This window comes from Myxocyprinus asiaticus, chromosome 20, assembly GCF_019703515.2.
Source record: "Myxocyprinus asiaticus isolate MX2 ecotype Aquarium Trade chromosome 20, UBuf_Myxa_2, whole genome shotgun sequence".
Classification (NCBI taxonomy): domain Eukaryota; kingdom Metazoa; phylum Chordata; class Actinopteri; order Cypriniformes; family Catostomidae; genus Myxocyprinus; species Myxocyprinus asiaticus.
Window position 1 is genome coordinate 11,211,601 of NC_059363.1, and position 24,362 is coordinate 11,235,962.

General features: G+C 37.6%; 1 protein-coding gene across 1 annotated transcript in view; it reads left to right on the plus strand.

The window, feature by feature from the left end:
* Nucleotides 1–4,740: 4,740 nt before the first annotated feature.
* Nucleotides 4,741–24,362, plus strand: part of LOC127411567 (serine palmitoyltransferase 2-like) — a 35,206-nt gene continuing 15,584 nt past the window's right edge. The window contains exons 1-9 of the mRNA XM_051647259.1: nt 4,741–4,963; nt 6,966–7,160; nt 7,685–7,839; nt 9,046–9,194; nt 12,411–12,535; nt 14,778–14,871; nt 16,123–16,228; nt 16,430–16,649; nt 18,936–19,062. Of these exons, the coding sequence (XP_051503219.1) occupies nt 4,841–4,963; nt 6,966–7,160; nt 7,685–7,839; nt 9,046–9,194; nt 12,411–12,535; nt 14,778–14,871; nt 16,123–16,228; nt 16,430–16,649; nt 18,936–19,062 (1,294 nt within the window). The 5' untranslated portion in view covers nt 4,741–4,840. The remainder of the gene's footprint in view (nt 4,964–6,965; nt 7,161–7,684; nt 7,840–9,045; nt 9,195–12,410; nt 12,536–14,777; nt 14,872–16,122; nt 16,229–16,429; nt 16,650–18,935; nt 19,063–24,362) is intronic.

Here is a 24,362-nt window from a genome sequence, read left to right on the forward strand (position 1 = left end):
CAGGTCCTGAGAGATGGTAGAGCCCAGGAACGTGAATGACTCCACTGCTGCCACAGTGCTGTTCAGGATGGTGAGAGGGAGGAGTGCAAGGGGATTTCTCCTGAAGTCTACTATCATTTCCACTGTTTTGAGAGTGTTTAGCTCAAGGTTGTTGTGACTGCACCAGACAGCCAGCTGATCAACCTTCCGTCTGTATGCAGACTCGTCACTGTTGCGGATGAGTCAGATGACCGTGGTGTCGTCTGAGATTGACAGTGGGGTCTTTTGCAGTGCAGTCATTCATGTACAGGGAGAAGAGCAATGGAGAGAGAACGCATTCCTGAGGAGCTAATAGTGCTAATAGTGAGGGTCCTGGATGTGACAAGTGCTAATAGTAGAGGTGTGAATCTTCACTGGCCTCACGATTCGATTCGATTACGATTCAAAGGGTAATGATTCGATTATAAAACGATTCTCGATGCATCACGATGCATCTTGTCCTTCAATTTCTTTCTTTTTTCAGTTTCTTCAAAATTAATGTTTTACTCTCTATCTTTTCCCTTTCAGCTTTTTATTTAACAGCTACTTTAAAAAATCAGAACGAGTCACATTACATAAACTGGCCTTTTACATTCAGTATGAGCTGTGAACAAAAGATTAAATAAATGGTTCTATAGTTTAAAAGAGTATCTCAGTTTTCAGTTTCTTTCTTCGTACACTGAATACTATTACTTCAACTGATTATGTTATATTTCGTTTTTATTTTTAAGCATTGTAAATCATTTAATAGTATTTAATTATTATTTAAATTAATCTATGCAACGCTTCTCCTCACCTGCACAGGTGATAGTAAAGCAGTTTAAATAGTGCAGTTGTTGCTTCAGAAATTTATCAAGCGTATCGTATGCACTGCTCCATCTGTTTGCTTTGCGAGTAGAAGATCGCACGACACTGTCGCAAAAGCTATGATGGATTTCAAACCTTTATCATCAGGTGTGCGCACTGTCCTGACAAGCGAGTGACCGGCAATGACTGGCAATAAAGCAAAAGCCAATGAAATGGACAGCACGCAAGAGTAGAGAAAGGCATTATATGAAAACATCATCTACATCTCACGAACCTCTGCCTCATCATTATTTTCTTCTGTTTTCCCCCGTTGTGTGCAAATCAGTGCAATAATGGGTGCGAGCTCGTCTTTCATGTTGTTTGTTGGCTTGTTATCACGAATAAACTCTCCCGTTGCTATTTGCGTGGGTTTGTGAAAGAATTTCGGGATCGTAGTTTCATTTGGGCACAAATGGTCATGTGTTTGATACAGCTGGTCTGCAAACAGTCATGTTTGTGCACTTGACTTTAGTGTATGCACATAACTCACGTCTTTGTTTCTACATCTGTCTTTGGCGCGCGCCACTGCTCTGCCGTTTTTTGGGGACCGGAATGATGGTGGAGCGTTTAAAGCAGCAGGGAAATTCGCACTGCTCCAGTGATCTCTTGAAGATCTGTGTGAAGATGGGGGCCAGTTGGTCAGCACAGACTTTCAGATAGGCAGGTGAAACACCATCCTAGTCTTTTGTTTCTGAAAGTGTCAAGTGAAGATCAGAGAGGGGAGGAGTGTTAGACTGAGCTTTTAAAACCTGCAGTAAAACACATTCAGTTCATCAGCCATTAGTTGACTCTCTATAGAGTGAGGGGGAGGTGTCTTGTACTTAGTGATGCTTTTTAGACCTCTCTACACAGATGCAGGATCACTGGCTGAAAACTAAATTTTCAGCTAGTTTTCCTTAGTATGTGTGTTCCTGGCCTGGTTGTACAATGTTTTATCCCCACTTCTGTAAGCATCCTCTTTGGCATTACGAAGCTGCCTGAGTTTTCCTGTAAACCATGGTTTATCATTATTGAATGATCAAATGTCCTAGTAGGGATGCACATATCCTTACAGAAACTGATATATGATGTCACAGTATCTGTGAGCTCATCCAGGTCTGTGGCTGCAGCCTCAAAAACACTCCAATCAGTAGCTTGTAGTTCCAGCTCTGCTTCATTGGTCCATCCCTTTACAGTCCTTACTACAGGCTTAGCTGATTTTAGTTTCTGATTGTAGGTCAGGAGAAGATGAACCAGACGGTGATCAGAGAGTCTTGAAGCTGCACTTGGAACAGAGTGATATGCATCCTTTACAGTGGTGTAGCAGTGGTCCAGTATATTCCTTTTTCTGGAGGGGCATGTGATGTGTTGTTTGTAGGGGTGTAACGGTACATGTATTTGTCCCGAACCGTCACAGTACTGACGTCACGGTTCGGTGCATGCTGTCAGACAAAGAATACATCTTTTTGTGAGTCAGTCACATGTAATCCACACTCCAGTCCAGAAGGGGGTGCGCGGTAATGAAATGCTGTTTGCTAACCGCCACAACAGGAAAAAGAGCAGAAGAAGAAGAGACCATCTATGCACCAACCCAAAAACAAGAATGGCTTCTCTTAATGCACAAGTTTTATTTTTTCATTATTCTATTTATTTTGTACTTTTATAACACAAGAGATGCTTTTCAGTTTTGTAGCTGATTGTGACCAAATACCTTTTGTTTTTTATTAACCCTGCAAAAAAATATGGCCTATGCAAGAGTGCATTCTGTTTACTGCTTAGTGCTTAATACACTAAAGGAGGCTGTACTGTACCAACTACCTCAGGTGGGACTAAATCTGTAATTTGCACTACTGTCTGTTCAAAATAAATGAAAAGAAACCTAGCATTTGGGATTTGTTGCTTTTTCCTGTTGTACCGAACTCGTATCAAACCGTGACCCCAAAACCGAGGTATGTACCGAACCGTGACTTCTGTGTACCGTTACACCCCTAGTTGTTTGTATTTTGGCAGTTCACGGGTGAGGTTAGCTTTATTAAAATCTCCCAGAATAATGATGAGAGTCCAGGTGTCGTTGTTCCATGTCTGTGATGTGATCAGCCAGCTGTTGCAACGCTGTGTTCATGCATGCTTGTGACGGGATATAAACACTCACCAGAATAAATGTGGAAAACTCCTGCGGCAAGTAGAAAGGCTTATAGTTGATGAAGGGTGCTTCTAAATTAGGACAGCACAACTTCTTCAACGCTGTTACATCTGTACACCAACTTTCGTTGATGTAAAAGCATGTTCCTCCGCCTCTCATTTTCCCCGATAACTCCGCGATGCAATCCGCTCTGAACAGCTGAAAACGCGGCAGATGTAACGCGCTGTCCAGGATGGCTTCACTCAGCCAGGTTTCCGTGAAACACAGAGTAGCGAAGTTAGAAAAGTCCTTATTTGTTTGAGTGAGCAGAAGCAGTTCGTCCGTTTTGTTGGCAAGGGAGTGGACATTCGCCAGGTGAATACTCGGCAATGGAGTCCTAAAGCCACGTTGATGAAGCTTCACAAGCACGCCGACTCGCTTCCCTCTTGTGCGTCTTTTGGATCGCTTGTAGAGCACCACTGCGCTTCCAACTAAGATGTCTAATAAAATATCTGAATAATCAAACACCGGCAAAAAACTATCAGGTATGCTCTGCCGAATATTCAGCAGTTCATCCCTGGTGAAATTGATTGGGAAAGAGTGACAAAAAACATGACCAACAAACAAAAGTAACAAAAACGCTAAAGAGCGCCACACCAAAGCAGCCATCTGCGGTGCCATCTTTTCTGGATTGAATATACATAGGGTGCTTTTCATTTCCTAAATTTTGCTTCCTTGTTTCCTCGTTCCTCCGTCCCAAGCCCGTGACCCGGAAACCGATCAAAGTTCGCCATCGTGAAGGACGTATCAATTCGCTAAATGCACCACGAGGAGGCGAGGATCAAGGGCTGAGGAAGCTTACCGAGGACGCTTGAGCAAGGAAACACAGGAGCTTCCTATGCAGAAGACTTTTTGATCGAAGCACCTGATGCACGCACAAATTCTAATCCCCCTTCACATCTGACACAACAGTTTTAATTCATGCTTCACCTTTGCGGATTAAATAAACCATAATTTTCACATACTTTAACTGTGCATCTTGAAATATTATGTTTTATAATGAAAATATCAATTTATCAAGTTTCAACAATATAATGGAAAGTGCTCCGATGTAATGCAGCTGCGCAGACACGGCGCTATGAAGTGACGCATGAGTGAGCAGGACATTCCATTTTACAAAAACATCTTCATTCGATTCCTCTGTCCTCGTTTCCTTTCCTTCCATCCTTTCCTCGTTTCCTAAGTGGGTGGAGCAAGGAAACGAAGAACGGAAGCAAGCAAAGGAAACGAGGATGTGCAGTTTCAGAAATGAGAAGCACCCTCAGTACACTCAGTTTTTCCCCTACGACTGAATGTAACAGTAGCTTAAATATTAATATTTATGTCCATTATAACAGAAAACAGGAAATGGATATCATTTTTGTGCTAATCTTAGTCTTGGCCATTATATTGCATCCTCCTCCATCCAAATTCTGTTTACCCGAATCAAAACCTGAGGCCAAACATATTATATAAGCGTTCTGACATTTTACTGTCGATCTAATAGCATTCTCAACAAATTGCAAGCATCACACATGTATTCGAGTAATCCAGGCACAGACAAGTGAAACACACTGAGGTCACTCGTGTTCCTCCTAGCAGCCGTGGCGCGCGCGGAAGGGTAACTCCCTTTTTAAGATCTGATGGAACCTCGCGAGCTACGCCCACCCTGAGAAATCCGCGCTCTGAATGGCTGGCGCGGCAAGCCAGAGGCGTTGATTTCCGGTGTGTTTTAGGGGGGTTTTTTTTATCGTCGTAGCACGCATTGATCACCGACTCTTTTTCATCGTTTTCGTCTTTAAGTATCGGATCGCATGAGTTTGATCTTAGATAAGTATGACTGAAAGCTATAAGAATGAGGATAGTAATGCAGCCAATGGTGTGAAACCAGGAAGAAATGGCATGGTGAAGAATCATCATAATAATTGTGATCATCAGTATCAACAGCAGGATAAGAAGGTGAGATCAGCATCACGCATTGTGAGTCATGCATATGTATTGTTTCATATCTACATGTGCGTTATGTTGTCTGATGATGATGATGAGGCAAGGCAACACAACGCTGTTCTCAATACTGACAATACTGCAACTCTATGGCATGCATTTGCAGTATTTATGGCATGCTCACATGTGTAAAGTAAATCATGGCAGCCAGTTGAGATGTAGACGTAGTCCAGATGATGTGTTTTATGACTCCTGATCATCACAACACCAGAAACATGGTTATCTAGCTAAAGCTGATATTTGCATAAGTGGAATCTGGGACGGATAAACTGTGTTAATCTAGAAATGTTAATATGCACCCTCAATGTACATTTGTATTGGATTGAAGTCAAATTCAAGAGCTTTGGTGCCATAAATTTTAAAGCAGTCTTGTGCAAGTGACTGGAAGCAACACATGATTCAGGTTAGAGGTCCAGGAATTTGTCATGTGGCTTTTGTACACAAGTGTTTTCAGTGGACGACTGTTTGGATTAATCATCATAACTCTTTTGTTTATAATTAAACTAAACTCTATTTAACTCTTATAGTCTATCTAAAGTCCATAAACTTGTGTTTTATTGCACACTCCAATGGGATGTTAGTGGTGCATGACTAGTCACATGTGCCTGCAAATCACAGGGTTTTGAATGCACCACTTGATATATTAGGGCCAAATCTAAGTGTAGTGATGTACACTGAGCAGAAAAATATTTGCATGCTTAAAAATGTTTGAATGTCTTCTCATTTTACATCAAAATATCAAACAAAGTGGCATTTATTTTAAAGAAATATAGCACAAACTCACTTTTCTAGCTAAACATTTCACAGAAAGAAGTTTGGTGGCTTTAGATTATAAAATACATAGTTCAAGTATTTGGACACTTTCTGGTTGTCAGACTTTTAGTGGAACTGTTCATAGTTAATGTGATGAACTACAGCTGTAGTTACTCTGCTAGGACCCATGTACGAAAACTACATACGTTTTTTAAGGAATAGTTCACTTTACAATGAAAATTCTCTCATCATTTACTCACCTTCATGCCATCCTGGATTTGTATTTCTTTCTTTCTTCTGATGAACACAAATAAAGTTTTTTAGATTAATATCGCAGCTCTGTTGTTCCATACAATGCAAGTCGACAGTGTCCAAAACTTTGAAGCTCCCAAAAGCACATAAAGGCAGCCTAAAAGTAATCCATATGACTCCAGTTGTTAAATCCATGTCTTCAGAAGCTAAATGAATGGTTTGGTTGAGAAACAGATCAATATTTAAGTACTTCTTTACTATAAATTCTCCTCCCTGCTCAGTATGTGGCAATATGCACAAAGAATGCAAATTCTGAAAACAAATGAAGAACAACTCTTAGGAGAGAAGAGCGATTTGGAGGGCTGTTTGAAAGTGGAGATTTATAGTAAAAAGATGACTTAAATATTGATCTGTTTCTCACCCACACCTATCATAGCACTTCTGAAGACATGGCTTTAACCATTAGAGTCTTATGGATTACTTTTATGCTGTCTTTATGTGCTTTTTTAGCTTAATTTTCATTTTTGGGTGAACTGTTCCTATAAGTGTGTCTTAAGTGTTCAAAAGTGTCCAAATACTCTTTGGGGCACTGTATGTTACCAAGCTGTGTCTGTGTAAAGAGAGGCAAAACAAGTTTTTGTCAATGTGTAAGGCATAGATTAGGGATCGGTGTGAATATATTTTTAAAGTTTAGTCCGATGTTGATTTTGGATTAAGTTTCATGCATTCACACACTTTGCAATTTAGTTGGTTTTTGCTTTATCAGAGTATCTGCAGCATGAAGTATCTTCATTTTTAAATGCATGCCTACACTGTTCCTGTGCTAAACCACTGAAATAAACCCAAAGCATCCATTGTTCTGTCACGCAAGGGCATATTACATGTCTTACAATTAGTAACCACAATGTGATGGTACCATGACTACAGTGTTTTCATGGTTTTTGGTTTACAGGTTTACCATGCTGCCTGCAATGGAGAACAATACAGCAGGCCGTTCCTCGAGTACTTTGAGGAAACTCCCATGTTGGTTGCAGTGCTTACGTACATGGGCTACGGCATCCTTACAATCTTTGGATATCTGCGAGATTTCATGAGGGAGTGGAAAATAGAAAAATGCCGTATAGCCAGTGAAAGGGAAGAGCAAAAGGTAAACATTGTCCAGTGTGGCTAGTGAAAAAATACATCATAGCAGCTTTAAAGTAATAAGCTATTTATTATCAACTAAGTTGTTTAGAATAAAATTCCCTGGCAGTTGCATGATGGTGGGAAACACTGTTAGATATTCAAGACTTTATTGCTCAATAATAAAAATAAAGCATGTTGAAGTAGTCATATGACGGAAAAGATGATGACATTTCAGCTTGTATTCATTTACTGTAATTGACTGTTAAGTGAAAGTGTGGAAAATGGTAATTTATTGTTAGAAGTTGGAAAGGAAGAGGGAATTTTGTCAGAGGAAGGAAATTGTGCAGTTTGCCATTATAGTTAAGTACCTCAGGGCACTGAAAGGTTGTGCTTTATTTTGGTGCACGCCCACCATTTAAGGATGTTGTTCTTCCTAAAATATTGGATTCCAGAACAATTGAGAGTTTACAAAAAATAGGGAGGAGTTTTCAGTAAGCGTAATAGAAATGTCAAGCATGCAAATCTGTTCCTGTTTATTTTCTCAAGGATTTTGTTCCACTTTATCAAGACTTTGAGAATTTCTACACAAGGAATTTCTACATGAGGATCCGGGACGTCTGCCACAGGCCCGTTTGCAGCGTTCCTGGTGCCATGTTTGACCTTGTCGAACGAAGTACTAATGATTACAACTGGACCTTTGAGTAAGTAGGTTGTCTTAGGGGATGTTCAGACCAAATACTGTAAGTCCAACACATTTTTGTGATAAAAAGCTAGACGCAGCGGATAGAACACAACGCAGGTGTCTCGAGACACATTTTTAAAAGTTGAAGGTCTTTACTCTGCATCTGAAAACGTGGCATTCCTGTGCAACATGCAGAAGAAACAGTGAGACGTGGCACAAGGATCAAAGACATCTGTCTAGCTCATGTTTACATAGAAAAACTTGGAAAAATAGCACAGATGGATGCAAAAACATACTACTGCATACTATTTCATGACTGTTTTACCTTTAAATACAAGGGTTATAATAATCAACATTAGGGCTGTGCAATATGGACAAAAAAAGTCATGATCATCAGTATCAACAGCGGGACAAGATGCCTAGACTAGACTGAATAATACAAGAAATTGTCTTTGCATAAATGATAGATGATGCATTGGTTATTTCTCTGTGCTATTTTGTTTTTCTTTGTTCACCTTCCTGTTTTCTGTTCTGTTCTCTTATTTTTATTTTTTATTTTTTGCACTGCATTCTTATTGGTGAGATATCTTCAGTATGCAAAAGATGTGCACCAATCAGAATGGTAATTGAACACCATAGAATTCTAAGAAATAATAATAAAAACAGCATGCTGTGGTTTAGAAATTGCTCATATTGCGATTTCATTGCGTTTTATTATATATATTTTTAAAAGGTGCACTCAGTAACTTTTTTTGTTTGTGTCAACTTGGACTTGCAGTGGTACCTAGTGGTGTGGATGCAGCATCATTAAAAATCAGTAGTTTTCAGTTACAGATGCCATTGTAGGAATTTACTATTCACAATCAGGCATGATTAATCCAAGAGTGAAAGTATCCAATAACAAGACGGTTACTGAGATTAAGCGAGTGGCATTTCATTTCTTGGAGTAAAACTTTTTTAATGGGGAAAAAATGACTGAGTGCATCTTTAAGTGTAATCAAACACTTCTGAGATCAAAGTCATGTTCAAGGCTGTGTACATGAAACTCTCTAAAGTAAAAGGACTTTACTGTAACTTGAAATCCAAAGCTGAGTCTTCTGCTATCTTTTCTATTCACTGAGGTTGCATAAAAGCAGGTCTCTAATCTTCAGTCTAGTCTAGGCAAATCTAGGTGTTGGTTTGTTTTGTCTAAAAAAATTTTAAGCAGTACATTATGCTCTTTCAGATACACTGAAAGAGCGGTGAAGGATGTGATAAACCTGGGCTCGTATAATTACCTGGGCTTTGCAGAGAACACAGGCCCTTGCGCTGCTGCTGCTGGAGAGGTGACAATGAAATTTGGGGTGGGAGTGGCCAGCACCAGGCAAGAAATGGGTGAGTGTTCAATGGTTACCTTTGCCTTTTGGGAATTAAGAGACATGGGTCCATTTAGTCATGCTTGCTAAGGCATACTTAAGGGTTGGATACCTAATGAGTGATGCCTCAAATTCTATTATTTTTCTAAGCAAGCAGACTTACAATTTTCACCTGGCAGAGAATATAACATGAGAAAAAAACTATAGCCGCACATTGAAGAAGGGACTTAAGTCATATCTACGAACCAGAATATCAAAGAGATTTGGAGTGGGCTCTTTTAACTTCAGCAGTAAATTATATCATGGCAGTCACTTAGAACACCTTAGTGACCGCATAGCAACAAACTAAAACCACTCAGAACCTTAGCAACCACAAAGCAAACACCATTCACATCAGCCAGACAGTGTTAAAGCTGACATATGTAACTTTTTCTGTGTTATCCCAGCTTAATATGCAGAGACAACTATAAGTTAGCCATTCATAGGTTGATTTTCTCAAACTGTGAGCACTGTCTATGGCGCTTTGAAAACGGTTCTGTTTGTTTTGAGCGACCCGCCCTACTCAACCAATGGCGTCAGCTGGGGCCTGGACTATCTCTTTGTTTGACTAGCGGCAGACGGGGGACATTTTCAGAAAGCTGTTTTGAAAACAATGTTTATTTTTGCAATTCCGTTTGGTGGCACAGAAATTACATACTGTACTTCAGCTTTAATCTTGTCGAATGCAGTGGAGATACTTCAGTAATTCAGTTGCTGATTATTTTGTTATTGTTTACTATTACAGAAACCTTGCATATGTCTGCTTGGTGAGCAATCATTAATAGCTTCAATAACACCTGCATGCCTCTGGAATTCTCTAATGGGAACACTGTAGAGGCCAGTGTTTAATTCACTGGCATTTAAAGCTCCCGGTGAACAGTTTTACAGAAAATCATGCCTAGATTTAAAAAAAATAAAAAAAAAAAAACTCCGTAAGATGTAGTTCCTTAGTGGAGAAAATAAACTTTGAGAAGAGCTAGACTCAGTTGGGGTGTGTATCATCCTCTGGCTTTACAATAAATTTACATATGCCAATAGAATTAAGCTATATACAGTTAGCATGTGTATACATAGTATATACAGTACATACTGTCTATAGTATGTGTAATACAGGTCACGTGTTCAAGTTAAGGTGTCAATAGAAATGATTAGTTGTTTTTGTCTGGCTTATGTGGACATACCACATTGAGGGACAGGGTGAGGACAGAAGCCAGGCATGCATTTCAGATGAGCAGGTAAGAATTTGAATTTTCTGATAGGGAAGAATGTTTCATATAAAACACAATACAAATATTTAAGAGTATGCTATGAAAGTGAATGTATTTGTGCATTAATGTATCTGTGCATTAGTTAAAACTGTTATTATGCACGTGAGGTGTCTTTTGATCATAAATGCTTGGGGACTCACAGTCCTGTTGTCATTATTATAGCTTAAACTTACATTATTTCGTGGTGTTTTGGGAATAATAGTTATAATAACTTAGATAAAAAGAGCGAATCAGAGGGAAATTAAGCAATGACACTGCAGATGTTACAAAAAGTACCCCCAAAGCAAAAAACAAAAAACAGTTTTTAAAATATGTTGTTTTTGTTGACTAAAATTACAGTATATAAGGGCTGGGCAATATGAAAAATAAATAAAATCGTTTTTTTTTTTTGTTTGTTTGTTTGTTTTTTAAACTTAAGGATGATTTACGATTCTCGATTTGATTTTCCTAAATTTTAAAGGTATTTTTCAAAAAAGTAACTCCAACATGATTCAAATAACATGTTTCTCAGAATTCAAGGCAACCTGGTTAGAAAAATCGTACGTTTTTTTTTTTTTTTTCCATTATAGAAAACAAAGGGTTATAGAAAACAGAAATGCACAAAAAAAAAGTGCAACACACAGAAATTTGTCAACAGCGTAAAAGTAAAATAAATTAAAATGTAATTTATTTAAAAGAACACTGATGTTCAGAAATAATAGTAAAAAATAAGAAAACTACAAAATACCTCAAAGCCAATTTAGGTATTATTTTTATCTTAAACAAGTCCATTTAGAAAGTTGTCTAGAAATCAATATCTAGAAAGTATTTTTACTATGTCAATCAATTTGTATGTTTAACCATAAATACCTGCAGATAGAGTTCAGATATCAGAAAAAATTTCAGTGTAGTTGAAAACGCAAGAAGCAAATAGTTATTGTTTAAGCTGGTGTAAACATGCATGATGGACGAAGTCTACCTACAATCAAACTGTACAATCGTACTGGAAATATTACCGGCTTTTATATCGGTCTCAATGTTGTTAACCTATGTTACGTTGGTGCACGCAGTCGTGCATATTTCCACACATGTTCAGCTTATTAGATTGAGGGTGGCATCAAGCCAAGTGCTGTGAACATTTGTTTTTCTCTTTTATATTCAGCCATTAGTGGATTGACAGTGTATCTTACTACAGCATCTGCTAATATTTTATGCAAAACCTAAATTCCATGATTTTTTTAAAAATCGTGTCAAAAACATCAATTCGAATTAATCGGAAAAAATCGCCCAGCTCTACAGTATATGCCATTTTAGTCAGAGTAAAATGGACAAAAGTGAATAACTATGACATGAAATACTAACTACATTTAAAGGATAATTTCATCAAAATACTAAAATTGTGACAACATTTTTTAAATCGTGTGAAAATGAACACTGCATTTAGAAAACCCTAGCAATGGCTTAACAAATACTGGAAAAGTGGCCTGGCTATCTCCAACATTGTGGCGACATGTTTTGCATGAGCAAGCAACACACTATAAACTATAAAAAGCAACTGTGACAGGGCAGGAAGTAGGATGCAAACTTTGGTAGGGCACTACAATCAACAATAAAGTTTTTTGCTTCGTCATCAACCCAGAGGGGCAGAGTGCCCCATGATTGTTTTGCTATCAGTCAGGGCAGGGGCATCGGAAGTTTTTTGAGGGGGCTCGAGGCAAATCTAGGGGGAAAATGCCCCTCTTGCCCTCCCTTAGACCAGCCTTGAACTGTAATTAAAAAAAAAAAAAAATATTGGGTAAAACACAATTGCACCACTAAGTTCTAAATAGACTTTCAAGTTATGATGCCAAGAAATTTGTAGGAGCTTTGTGAGATTCTTTAGCTATTGTTTACAGTAAGTGAGTGTTTGTTTGCATTAGCTGATTTTTTTTTTTGTGTGGTTTGCTTAGGTAACCTCGACAGACATGAAGAATTGGAGAAGCAAATGGCCTCATTCCTGGGTGTTGAGTCAGCCATGGCTTTCGGCATGGGCTTTGCAACCAACTCCATGAACATTCCTGCATTAGCTAGCAAGGTTTGTACGCAGTTTAATTTCCTCACTGTCTCTCTCTCATACTCTGCTTCTCATCTATCTGTTTCTCTGTGTGTTATAAATCACCAAGGATCCCTCCTTGACTTGTCAGTGCATGTTTAAATTATACATAATGAATTTTTTCCAATGTTGGTTTAAGCACGTTGGGTGTATATGTCATGTTCTATCACTAACGCAGATAGAAGAGAAAACCCCTCCGATCCAACTCAAACAGTTTGTGTAGCTCACACAATGGAGTACTCTTTAGAAGGCACAAAATTGCCACAGGAAACGCGCTCAGCTGCAAGCCCACCATTTCACAACCTCACTTCCTGTTGCAGTGAGTTGGATTTAATGCTAAAACAACAATCTAGCTTTCTCAGTTACACAGTATGTGTTTGAAACTGATTTTTAAGGTTGCATATTATAAGAAAAGCGAGCATTAAATAATGTTTTTGCTAATTAAAAATTTTAACAAAAATTAAAAACTTAAAGTATTAATAAAAAATAGTTTAAAATGGTTTACACTCACATGATATGAAGACTTTAGTCATCAGTCTTAGTGAAAAAGCTGCTTTATTTTACATACTGTATGGTGCTGGGTGCACATTCATGAGCGGCGCCGTATATAAAGCTGAATATTACTCACTTTATCTAGACAATCAGTTGTAATTGGACTACTGTGAATGGTGCATTTACAATGATATCAGAAATGAATATGAACCAAACTAAATGGAAACCGAAAACTTTTGCTTTTATTGTGATGCTGGATCTACGCTGTGAGGTGTGCATATTTAAAACAACCTCAAATGACTCCGTTGATAGATTAACAAGGGAAGTTATACAAAAAGGTGTTTAAAAGCCCTCACTAATTATAATTATAGATAGAAATCTGGACATTTTACTAATTGAAATTAGTATTAGCTATCATTCACATTTAACCTTCACATAAAAAGCATCCAAAGGCATACATTTTAGGTTCACTTTTGATAAGTATATTTTTAGTCTCTTTTGTCATTGTATTCATTTTTTTAAATAAATTTCTGCTTTTTAAATTATTTTTATAGTTGTGGTTGTACTTAATTTTCTTACCTTTTTTTTTTATTGATTTTATACTCTAATATTTGAAGCACATTGAGCTGCACTATGCATGAAAAGTCATTTTTTTAAATATGCATAAAATTTAAAAAATAATACATTAAGAAAAACATTTTACTTTTTAAAATACAATTCAAAAAATGTACACCCTTGAAAAGATTTTTAACAAAGTCAATCAGAAACATTTAAAAAAAAAATTTTTTTTAAAGGATCTTAAAGTGAGAGTTCACCCCAAAATAAAAATTCTCTCATCATTTACTCACCCTCATGCCATCCCAGATGTGTATGAGTTTCTTTCTGCTGAAAAACAAATGCTTCCAAAAGCACAAAGGCAGCATAAAAGTAATCAATACGACACCAGTGGTTAAACCCATGTCTTCTAAGCAATTTGATAAGTGAGGGTTAGAAACGGATAAACATTTAAGTCCTTTTTACTATAATTTCTCCTCATTGCCCAGTAGATGGCAGTATGCACAAAGAATGCGAATCTCCTAAAACAAAAGAAGAATATGAAAGTAAAGTGGAGATTGATAGTAAAAAAAGGACTTAAATATTGAACTGTTTCTCACACACGCCTATATTATCGCTTCTTAAGACATAGATTTAACCACTGGAGTCGTATGGATTACTTTTATGCTGCCTTTATATGCTTTTTGGACCTTCAAAGTTCTGGCCACTATTCATGTACATTGAATGGGCCAACAGAGCTGAGATATTTTTAAAAAGATCTTTGTGTTCTACAGAAGAAAGAAAGTCAGACACATGTGGGATCATTCATGAAAATAATCACTGAAGTTGGCATGCGTTAAAAACAAATAAAAGTTATTGTTGTTATTATTATTATTATTATTATTATTATTATTATAATTTTTGCATGTGCTCCGGGAGGTATACTGTAGTACAGTTCAACTGCGTAGTGGTTAAAGATCTGGGCTAGTTACAGAAAAGTTGCAGGTTCGAATCCAAAGGTGCGGTTTATGAACAACAAGCACTGCGCTCTCATGCAAGAACATGCTCCGGTTGCTCAGAGGGGACTGGGGGGAGGAACATCCTATAAAACTTTTAACTTGCATACATACTTCCATACAGTGTCCAACTGTTCTAGTGCAAGATCACAGTGACCTGACACTGTGTTTCCTATTTGCAGGGATGTCTAATTCTCAGTGATGAGTTGAACCATGCCTCACTGGTGCTGGGTGCCCGGCTGTCCGGATCCACCATCCGGGTCTTTAAACACAACAGTGAGTTTTGCACATAAAGACACATTTCTTACCCTCCTATATCTGTCTCAACACCCTCACTCATTATTTTTCACCACTGTTGACAGTACAGGGTAAAGGCTGATCTCTTGGTGCAGCTTCAATGCACACAAGTACAAAGCTTCTGTTCAAACACAAAACATTATCCATGACGCTGTAACCACTTTAGTGGAAAATTAACAGACCTTTGCCCATGTTAAAATGTTGAACACCAACAGTTTGACCTGGCCTGGAGTTTGTTTTGAGAGATTACTTATTTGTAATCTGGATTGTTATGATGTTTGGATGGGTTTCTGAACACCATTTTTAGTTCATGTCCAGTCAAACTCCATGAATACAAATTTGATCCCTGGAAAAGTCAGCTCTCCAGTGCTTTTTAGCTGTGCTATTCTCAATGACATTACATTTAGCAGTTTAGACTGGTAATGCCGGTGATTATTAAATTACTGTTGCTTCTTAATTGATTAGGTATCCTGAGGTGAATATCGAATGCCTCTTGAAACCCTCGAATCAGGTTGTAGAGGATTTTTGTATATCTTGCGAAACTTCACACTCACTCTCATTATTACTGAAGAGCTCAATCATTTGGCTCATGGACAGTTTGTAATGAATTTATTTTTGCTCTGATCCCTAGAATTATGACCAAGGACAAGCAAGTTATGTCCCCTGAAAACCAAACAAAGTTATAATGAGGGCTATGAATGAAAGCCAATTTACCAGTAGCTTAAATCAACAGTGTCATGTTGTTAATCTTTATCCCATGAAGACACTGCTTACCCATATTTAAAGTAGTCAAGTCTTAAGCTTAATGCATATTTGGGTCAAATGTTGTTATAGTAGCAACATCTTTATGTACAAACCAAAAGGTACCATGGTTATGCCAAGTTTTTTGGTGGGAAATGTTACCATGGTAATACCATATTTTTATAGACATGTACAGTGTTAAGTATCAAGTTAAATGAATGGGATAATTCAGTAACATCCTATACATAAACGTACTTTGGTATTTCTGTCTGATACCGTTGCTGTACCTTGATAATGTACCACAGCACTTTATAAATACTTTATAACAATGAAAGTGGCAATGAATTTAGCATTTATTGTTAGGTGCTGTTTGTCAAAATTATAGACTGTATAAATGAAATGCACCAATTATGGATTGTTCATATGCAATTTTACACACATTTTCATTTTACATGCAGTTTAAATCACTTTTAATTTGTCTCCCTCCAGATATGCAGAGCTTGGAGAAGCTGCTTAGAGACGCTATAGTTCATGGCCAACCCAGAACACATCGACCCTGGAAGAAAATCCTCATTCTTGTGGAAGGCATCTTCAGGTGATTAAACACTCATTCATTCATTCATTCATTCATGCAAGTGTGCATTCTGTACTACTAATGTGGTTTTCTCAGGTTTGGAACATGTTACCACTTGTACGTTGCTGTGTAATTTACAGAACTGGTCCTGTTTAACCATCCAAGGAATTGCCACAGTATTCATACTTTAATGTACTTTTTTTTTGTTCATTGTTTCCTCAGTATGGAGGGCTCCATTGTGCGACTCCCAGAAGTTATAGCCCTGAAGAAGAAGTACAAGGCCTACCTGTACCTGGATGAGGCTCACAGTATCGGGGCATTAGGACCCAATGGTAGAGGGGTGGTGGAGTATTTTGGACTGGACCCAAAGGATGTAGATATCATGATGGGCACTTTCACAAAGAGCTTCGGAGCTGCTGGCGGTTACATAGGAGGCAGAAAGGTAAAAAACAGTGTTTGGCACCATTTACAGCAGATTTGTAATTGCATGAAATGCCTGACCAATAGCAGAAATGCAATAAATTAGTGCCTGTTGTACCTGTATAATTTAGCACTCATCTATTTATACAGTATCACAAAGGTAATGGTTCAAGCATTTCAAAGGATTAGCAGATACAAATTTAGCTTACAGTCATGAGTCAAGCATAATTTTTCTATTATGAGTCAAACAATTACTCACCCTCATGCCTTCCCAGATGTGTATTACTTTCTTTCTTCTGCTGAACACAAATTAAGATTTTTAGAAGAATATTTCTTCTCTGTTGGTCCATTCAATGCAAGTCAATGGTGGCCAGAACTTTGAAGCTCCAAAAAGCAGATAAAAGCAGCGTCAAAGGAATCCATACGACTCCAGTGGTTAAATCCATGTCTTCAGAAGCAATATTATAGGTGTTGGTGAGAAACAGATCACATTTAAGTCCTTTTTACTATAAATTTTCACATTGATAATGTGCACATTGCACATTTACTTGCAATGGAAGTGAACGGGGCCAGTCCATAAACGTTAAAACATACAACGTTTCAAAAGTATTGTCACAAGATGTAAAAATTATGTGTTAACGATTTTAGTCTGTTAAAATGAGGGATTTACCAGTGTTACGTACAGCGTTTACCAGATTGCATGGTTTACTGGCGTTACGTTGTCATGACAACGAAGTTGTAATATTGGATGTAACCTTGCACAGATAAGGTTAGTAAGCGGTTTATGATGCTAAAATCATGTTAACACATAAAATGTTTACATCTTGTGGCTGTTAAAACTGTGTATTTTAACGTTTATGGACTGGCCCCATTCACTTCCACTGTAAGCGCCTTAGTATAACAGCGACTTTTTGCTGCTGCTTTATATATATATATATATATATATATATATATATATATATATATATATATATATATATATATATAAAGGGTCCATTTTTCTTCTTTTTTTTTTTTCTTTTTTTTTGTGGTAATCAACAACATGCCACAAATGCTGTCGATTGAGCTTAAAAAGGAATAGCTCACCCTAAAGTGAAAATTCTCATCATTTTCTTACCCATCCCAGATGTGTATGACTTTCTTTCTTCTGCAGAACACAAATTCTTCATAGAATTACTACTCAGTTGATTTTTAGTAGAATTTCTCAGCTCTGTAGGTTTATACAATGCAAGTGAATGGATGCCAAAATTTTGAAGCTCCAAAATGTACAAAAGGCCAACATAAAAGTACTCCAGACAACTCTGGTGGTTAAATCCATATCTTCTGAAGAGATGTGATAGGTGTGGGTGAGAAACAGATCAATATTTAAGTCCTTTTTTACAATAAATTCTTCTCCCTGCTCAGTCAATCTCCACTTCACTTTCTCATTCTCCTTTTTCTGTCTTTGGTGATTCACAGTCTTCATGCCTATCGCACCCTACTGTGCAGGGAGGAGAATTTATGATAAAAAAATGACTTAAGTATTGATCTGTTTCTCACCCACACCTATAATATTGTGTCTGAACACATGTATTTAACCACTGGAGTCAATGGATTACTTTCATGCAGCCTTTATGTAGATTTTGGAGCTTCAACATTTTAGCACCCATTCACTTGCATTGTGAAGACCTACAGAGCTGAGATATTCTTCTATGAGATATTCTTTGTGTTCTGCAGAAGAAAGAAAGTCATACACATCTGGGATTCAAGGAGGGTGAGTAAATCGTGAGAGAATTTTCATTTTTGGGTGAATTGAACCCAAAACATTCTTTAAATATGAAAGCCCATAAAATATTTAGGGGTGGTTGAGGCATAATATATCCATGTACTTTTTTCTTGATTTTAGAATAAAATGAGTGTATAAAGGAAAATGCATATTTTATTCATTGTAACTGGTCACAATTTATTTTCAGTTTTTCACTATTTTGAATCCCTTTTCTGCCTCATTTTAAATGGTCCTGCAGTGTGACAATTTATTAAAATCAAATATTTCATGTAGTCTTTGTTATTCTGGTCATAAAAGCTCAATTTCTAATAATTATATATATATATAAAAATAAAAAAAAAGTAATGCTGTTGTAGATGTATAGTACAGAATGTTTCACCACAGGACATGGTAACTTTTCAAAAGTAGTATTCATTTACTGGATAAACCATCTTAGTCAATCATCCTGTTTTTCTAAACCATTTCCCAAGATTTTTAATATGATATTTTGGTAAAGTTTAACTGCATTAGATGCCATGAGATGTCTTGCTTTTTATTCCTTAGGATTTGATAGACTACCTAAGAACTCACTCTCACAGTGCAATTTATGCCACCTCCATGTCACCGCCTGTCGTGGAGCAAATCATTACTTCTATGAAGTGCATTATGGGACAGGATGGAACGACAATAGGTGAGATTTTTCTTTAATCTTCCAACTTTTAATACTTAGTGCCCGTAGAACTTGAGGCATCGTGGTATGACAAAAAAAAAACAGAATTCATGTCAACTGCACTTTGCTGAGTGTGCCACAAGGTGGCAGGAGTAGCCTGAAAAGGGTAGATCTCTGGCTTGCAAGAACACACAATGGGAGGGTCTTCAACATTTTGAGTCCAATTTAAATTTGCTTTTATTTTCATCTCAGATGCTTTCTCACCAATGTCCTATTCTAGAACTTGCATATAGCATGTTGCATTGTTGCAACAGTATGTAGCACGTGGCAAAAAGATACAAATCAATTTCAAACATGCCAGATATTTCCAACAAGAACGATGTGTCACTATAAAAGCACATTTCGCCTGTTCTGCTCACGAGATCCGGGTATCTATCAGATCTCTGTGTGCAAAATCAGCCCAGCATTCAATCAACGTTGGGCGTCTCTCATCTGGCAATCAGTTGTACAGTAAACAGTCTGTGTGTCTAACATCTTGTCCCCCTGCATATGTAATTTCCTGTTCTCTGTACATCTGCACCATCAGTAGTAGAAAAGTGCTCCTTTACTTTGTCAACGACGTCCTTCTTTTCTTTGCTTTATTGACTGTTTTATTTCACTGCAAAAATACAATCCGTAAGTTTGTTTGCTCTGTGCACTCTGGATAAACTTGGCCCAGAAATTGTAATAAGTGTTTCTCAATGATCACTTTGAAGTGAGACGAGGGGGGAAAAAAAGATCTGTCAAATTGAGATTTTTCTTCGTACGATTTCCCAGTGTTCATGAAATGAGACTGATTAGTTCTACAGCTGTACACAGACTCCATCCAGGTAAAATATTTAGCTCAAAGTTTAAACCTCAGAAATGTGTTAACAATTACCCACGTAGCGAGTGTGATCTGGCCCTTTGGTTTAGACCTTCCAAACTGCCTCGTTCCCCCCCTGCCACTCAATCAAGGCTGGCAGCTACAACAAACAGACACTCCTGGTTCTTCGAGCCCAGGTGAAGTGCTCAATATGACTAATATGAGGATAACTTTGCTTGGCTGAATGCTAATTTTCATCTGAACACATGCAGGCCCCCACAAAGATGCATTGTTCTTATCAACCTTGGACAGGTTTTAAGTCTCTTGAGAATGTCTTTTTGTCTCCCTCTTGCTTTTCTCTTCTCCCTCACCTGCTGATGGACAGCCTTCCTGTCTCTCTCCAACACTGAAAAACAGCAACAACTTTTTTTTTTTTTTTCTGAGGTCTTAGCTGATTTCTTTTGATTTTCCCATGATGTCAAGCAAAGAGGCACTTAGTTTGAAGGTAGGCCTTAAAATACATCCACAGGTACACCTCCAATTCAGTACACCTCCTACCAGAAGCTAATTGTCTAAAGGCTTGACATCATTTTCTGGAATTTTCCAAGCTGCTTAAAAGCACAGTTATCTTAGTGTATGTAAACATCTGGCCCACTGGAATTGTGATATAGTCAATTAAAAATGAAACAATCTGTCTGTAAACAATTGTTGAAAAAATTATTTGTGTCATGCACAAAGTAGATGTTCTAAACGACTTGCCAAAACTATAGTTTGCTTTTAAATCTGTGGAGTGGTTAAAAAATGAGTTTTAATGACTTCAACCTAAGTGTATGTAAACTTCTGACTTCAACTGTATATCTAAACATCCATAAAAAGCATACATTTACTTTAGAAGCATAAGTGTGTAAGGTAAGACTTGTATTCAGAAAATATATGTTGAATAAAATTCATTTTTCTTACCCCTTTGGCAAATAGTTTTTTATTTTTATGTATTTTTTTTTTTACTTGTTTTAAGCAAAAAATTGCATTAAATTGTGGAAGGTTTACACTTGCAGTAAGAAAAAAACTATTTGCCAGTGGGGTAAGACAAATAAGCTTAAACGTATTTTATGAACACAATTCATAAAAATCTTGAAAGGTTGCTTCTTTTTTTCTTTTCTTTTTATTAACCATTTTTATTGATTCCATTAACAAACCAAACAAACATAATAGGAAACACGGAATCAAATTACATGAACCTAAACCCTTCCCTCCGAACATTCCCACCCCCCAACACAAACACACCCCAGTGGCCCGACAACAAACCAACAATGACACACAAATAAACAATAAATCAACAAAGTATTCAGAAAAAAAAGAAAATAATAATAATTAAAAAAAAAGAAAAAACAATAAGAATGCACACACACATTCAGTATTGTCCATCTCCCTCCACCGTCTCCCCCCGAGAGCCCTCCAAAAAAAATCCAAATATTACCCCATTTTTTTATTAAATAATCCCATGTTGCCCAGCCTTCTACTAACCATCCCCTCAAAAGCCGCCACCTTGCCCAACTCCGTGCACTACTCCAGAAACGAGGGCGCTCCAGCTGATTTCCATCCCCTAAGGATGACCTTCCTTCTGTGAAGGTTGCTTCTTAAGTAAAATATCTTGTTTCAAGAATATAAAATACAAAACAAAAAAACGTAGTGGGCTAAAGCACATAATTGGGAATCAGAAGGTTGCTGGTTCAATCCCCACAACCATCACCATTGTGTCCTTGAGCAAGGCACTTAAATCCAGGTTGCTCCAGAGGGATTGTCCCTGTAGTAAGTGCACTGTAAGTCGCTTTGGATAAAAGCGTCTGCCAAATGCATAAATGTAAATGCAAAAACAATACTGGAAAATAAGGCAAAATCACTGATTTAGAAAATTATTTTTAGCAGTGTGCGAAACCACTGGACACTTCGATGTTGCATAATGCTACAGAAATTGAAAAGCCTTCAGATTCAAAAAGAGTTGAAAAAGTCAGACCCTGAGTTATCTGTTTTTAAGTTCTAGTGCTATACTTAGCAAGTTAGGTAAAATTGTACAAACTGCTGACTTGAAGGATACACGGGTCAAGGGTCAGTGCCAAACTGGCAGATATAGAATAATAAGGAATGTATTTATTCTACACACCGCGTATCTAAAGAACGGAAATCAATAATGGTTGAAAAGTTATTTTATCGAATTCATCTAGTACATAAAATGAAAGTACAGGAATTCGAACACATCCACTGTACTTCCACTCTTGACATGATAGATGGTCAGGCTTTCTGCAGTGTTTGGGTATGCTCTCCAGTATTAATAAGGTGTTTCAACGCACCTTCAAGTATAAGTGTCGTAAGGTGATGCTATTTATTGTTCCTCTTATAAACATTTTGAAAGACCCTTCTTTGATTACATCTACTGATATGAGCCCGAGGTGAGAAAATATGAGCCGTTTCGTTTGATTTACTTAGTGCTAGTGGAAACTTCCAGACTAATTTTCCCTCCATTGTTTTAGATCAACGTGTGTTTAAACAGTTATTTTGCTTGGAACCGAAAACCAATCATTCTTATTATGTGCTTTAAGTATTCACCCTTCTATTTAGTAAACGCAGGATCTCTCCAAAACTTCAAAGAATAACTGTGTAAGAGTTATTTCAGTTGAATAGGAACTATTAGGTTCACACAGTAATAACAGGGTATAGATTAACCAATGACATTTATAGTTGATTAACTGATATTGGTGCATCCAAGAGTAAGCGTAAAGGAGGACGTGAACAATCAGTGTTTGTGTGTGTTTGATGGGGGCCGGGGGGGTGTGGGGGGGAGATGCACAAAGAAAACTAATCAAGCAAAGGTCAAAAGGGAGACTTCCTGGGTATCCTTGTGGGAACTGAAACCTCTTCTGCCCTTTCTTTGGTTCTTTCATTCTCTCTTTTTGTAGTCCACCCGAACCACACTTCAACTCTTCAACTTAAGTCAGTGTAAGTCATGTTTGATTTCAAGCCTGCAACACTGTATTGATTTGACAAGTGACTTCAGCGTGAACAAATTGCCTCCAGCATTGATTCACTGCCAATGATTCAGGTTGTTTACTTTTTATATCCTTTCACAGCTTGTCATCTCATTTCAGTTGTTTTAAAAACAAAGTATCCAATCAATTTGTCATGAGTCATATCTAAATATAGTGTTGGAGATCTTAGGAAGCTTAATTTTTCAACTTTAAAGCTAGAATGTTCAAATACTTCATTGTATTCCAGCTTAATAATCAGAGACAATTGTAAGTAAGCCATTTTTAGGTTGGTTCCCCTTGAAAGTGGAAACATTGTGGCTCTGTGTCTTTTTGAACATTCCGACCTGCTTGTCACAGTAACATTGGTTCAACGAATGACGCAAGTTTGGGGCACGACACTCTGTTAACCGACCAATGTGGGAAAAGTGTTTGGGGAACCTGTTTGAAAATGATCAATTCCATTTGGTGATTCTATTGATGCAGTAAATATACACTTCAGTTTTAAATAATGTTAAACTGCTACAGTAGTCCTTGAAAGCTTTGAAGACAATGTTAGACCTACTGCAGATTTGTTCAGACAATGCCAAGTGTGCTGTTGAGTGCAAAGTACAAACTGTTACTCAGGTGCCAAGTTTGTTTTGGATGCCAGACCTGGAAGTTCACTGTACTTGGGTAATGTTTAGACAGTTTGGCCATTGTGTGATGTCATCATTAGAGTTGGTGTTCATTGGACATTAGCTAATCTCTTATCCAGCCAAAATCAGCTGACATATTAAGTGATCTAGTGATCCATTTGCATTTGTCTTCTACTTGATGCAATGAGGTTTGCCCTCGACTGGTCTAGATTTTAAATTGCTTTATCATTACTAAATGTAGATGCAGAACACTTTCACGCTCTAGTGGTTTAACTAATGTGTCCCTGGCCTGAAGGGGAAACAAAGTTCTCCAATTGAATTTGGCTTTCAAACAGTCCAAAAAACTTTTGGTATCCCAGACACAAACATGCGGATAAGAAATATTCCTGTCCCTGTTCATTCTCAGGGCCAAATGAGCTCAAAGGTAAAAGCATTCAAAAGACTTTAAGGTTCGCCTCATAAATCTGGCACTTGGCTAAGTTGGCATTTTTATCTTTATGTGGTGTGTGTTGGTGGAGCGGTTTAGTGAGAAGAGCATACCTAATCTCATTGTTAAGCCTGATTGCTTCTCTGTACACACAGGCGGACTTGACAAATATTTGGCATTTATCTTTTTCTCGAAGTGTTGACTTGCTCTGTGAGAGAGGGCAGATACACATGTTTTCGGTGTCAGAATGTGTTTACCCGCAACCCCCTTTAGAGAAGGGTAATGGTTTGTTATTCCAGATGTTCTGAAGAGCTTCTGTTTCTATGACACCTCTTTTGCACAAGATACATAGTTGTTGTGAAAGCATTTCAGGCCTATGTCGACAGACCTAT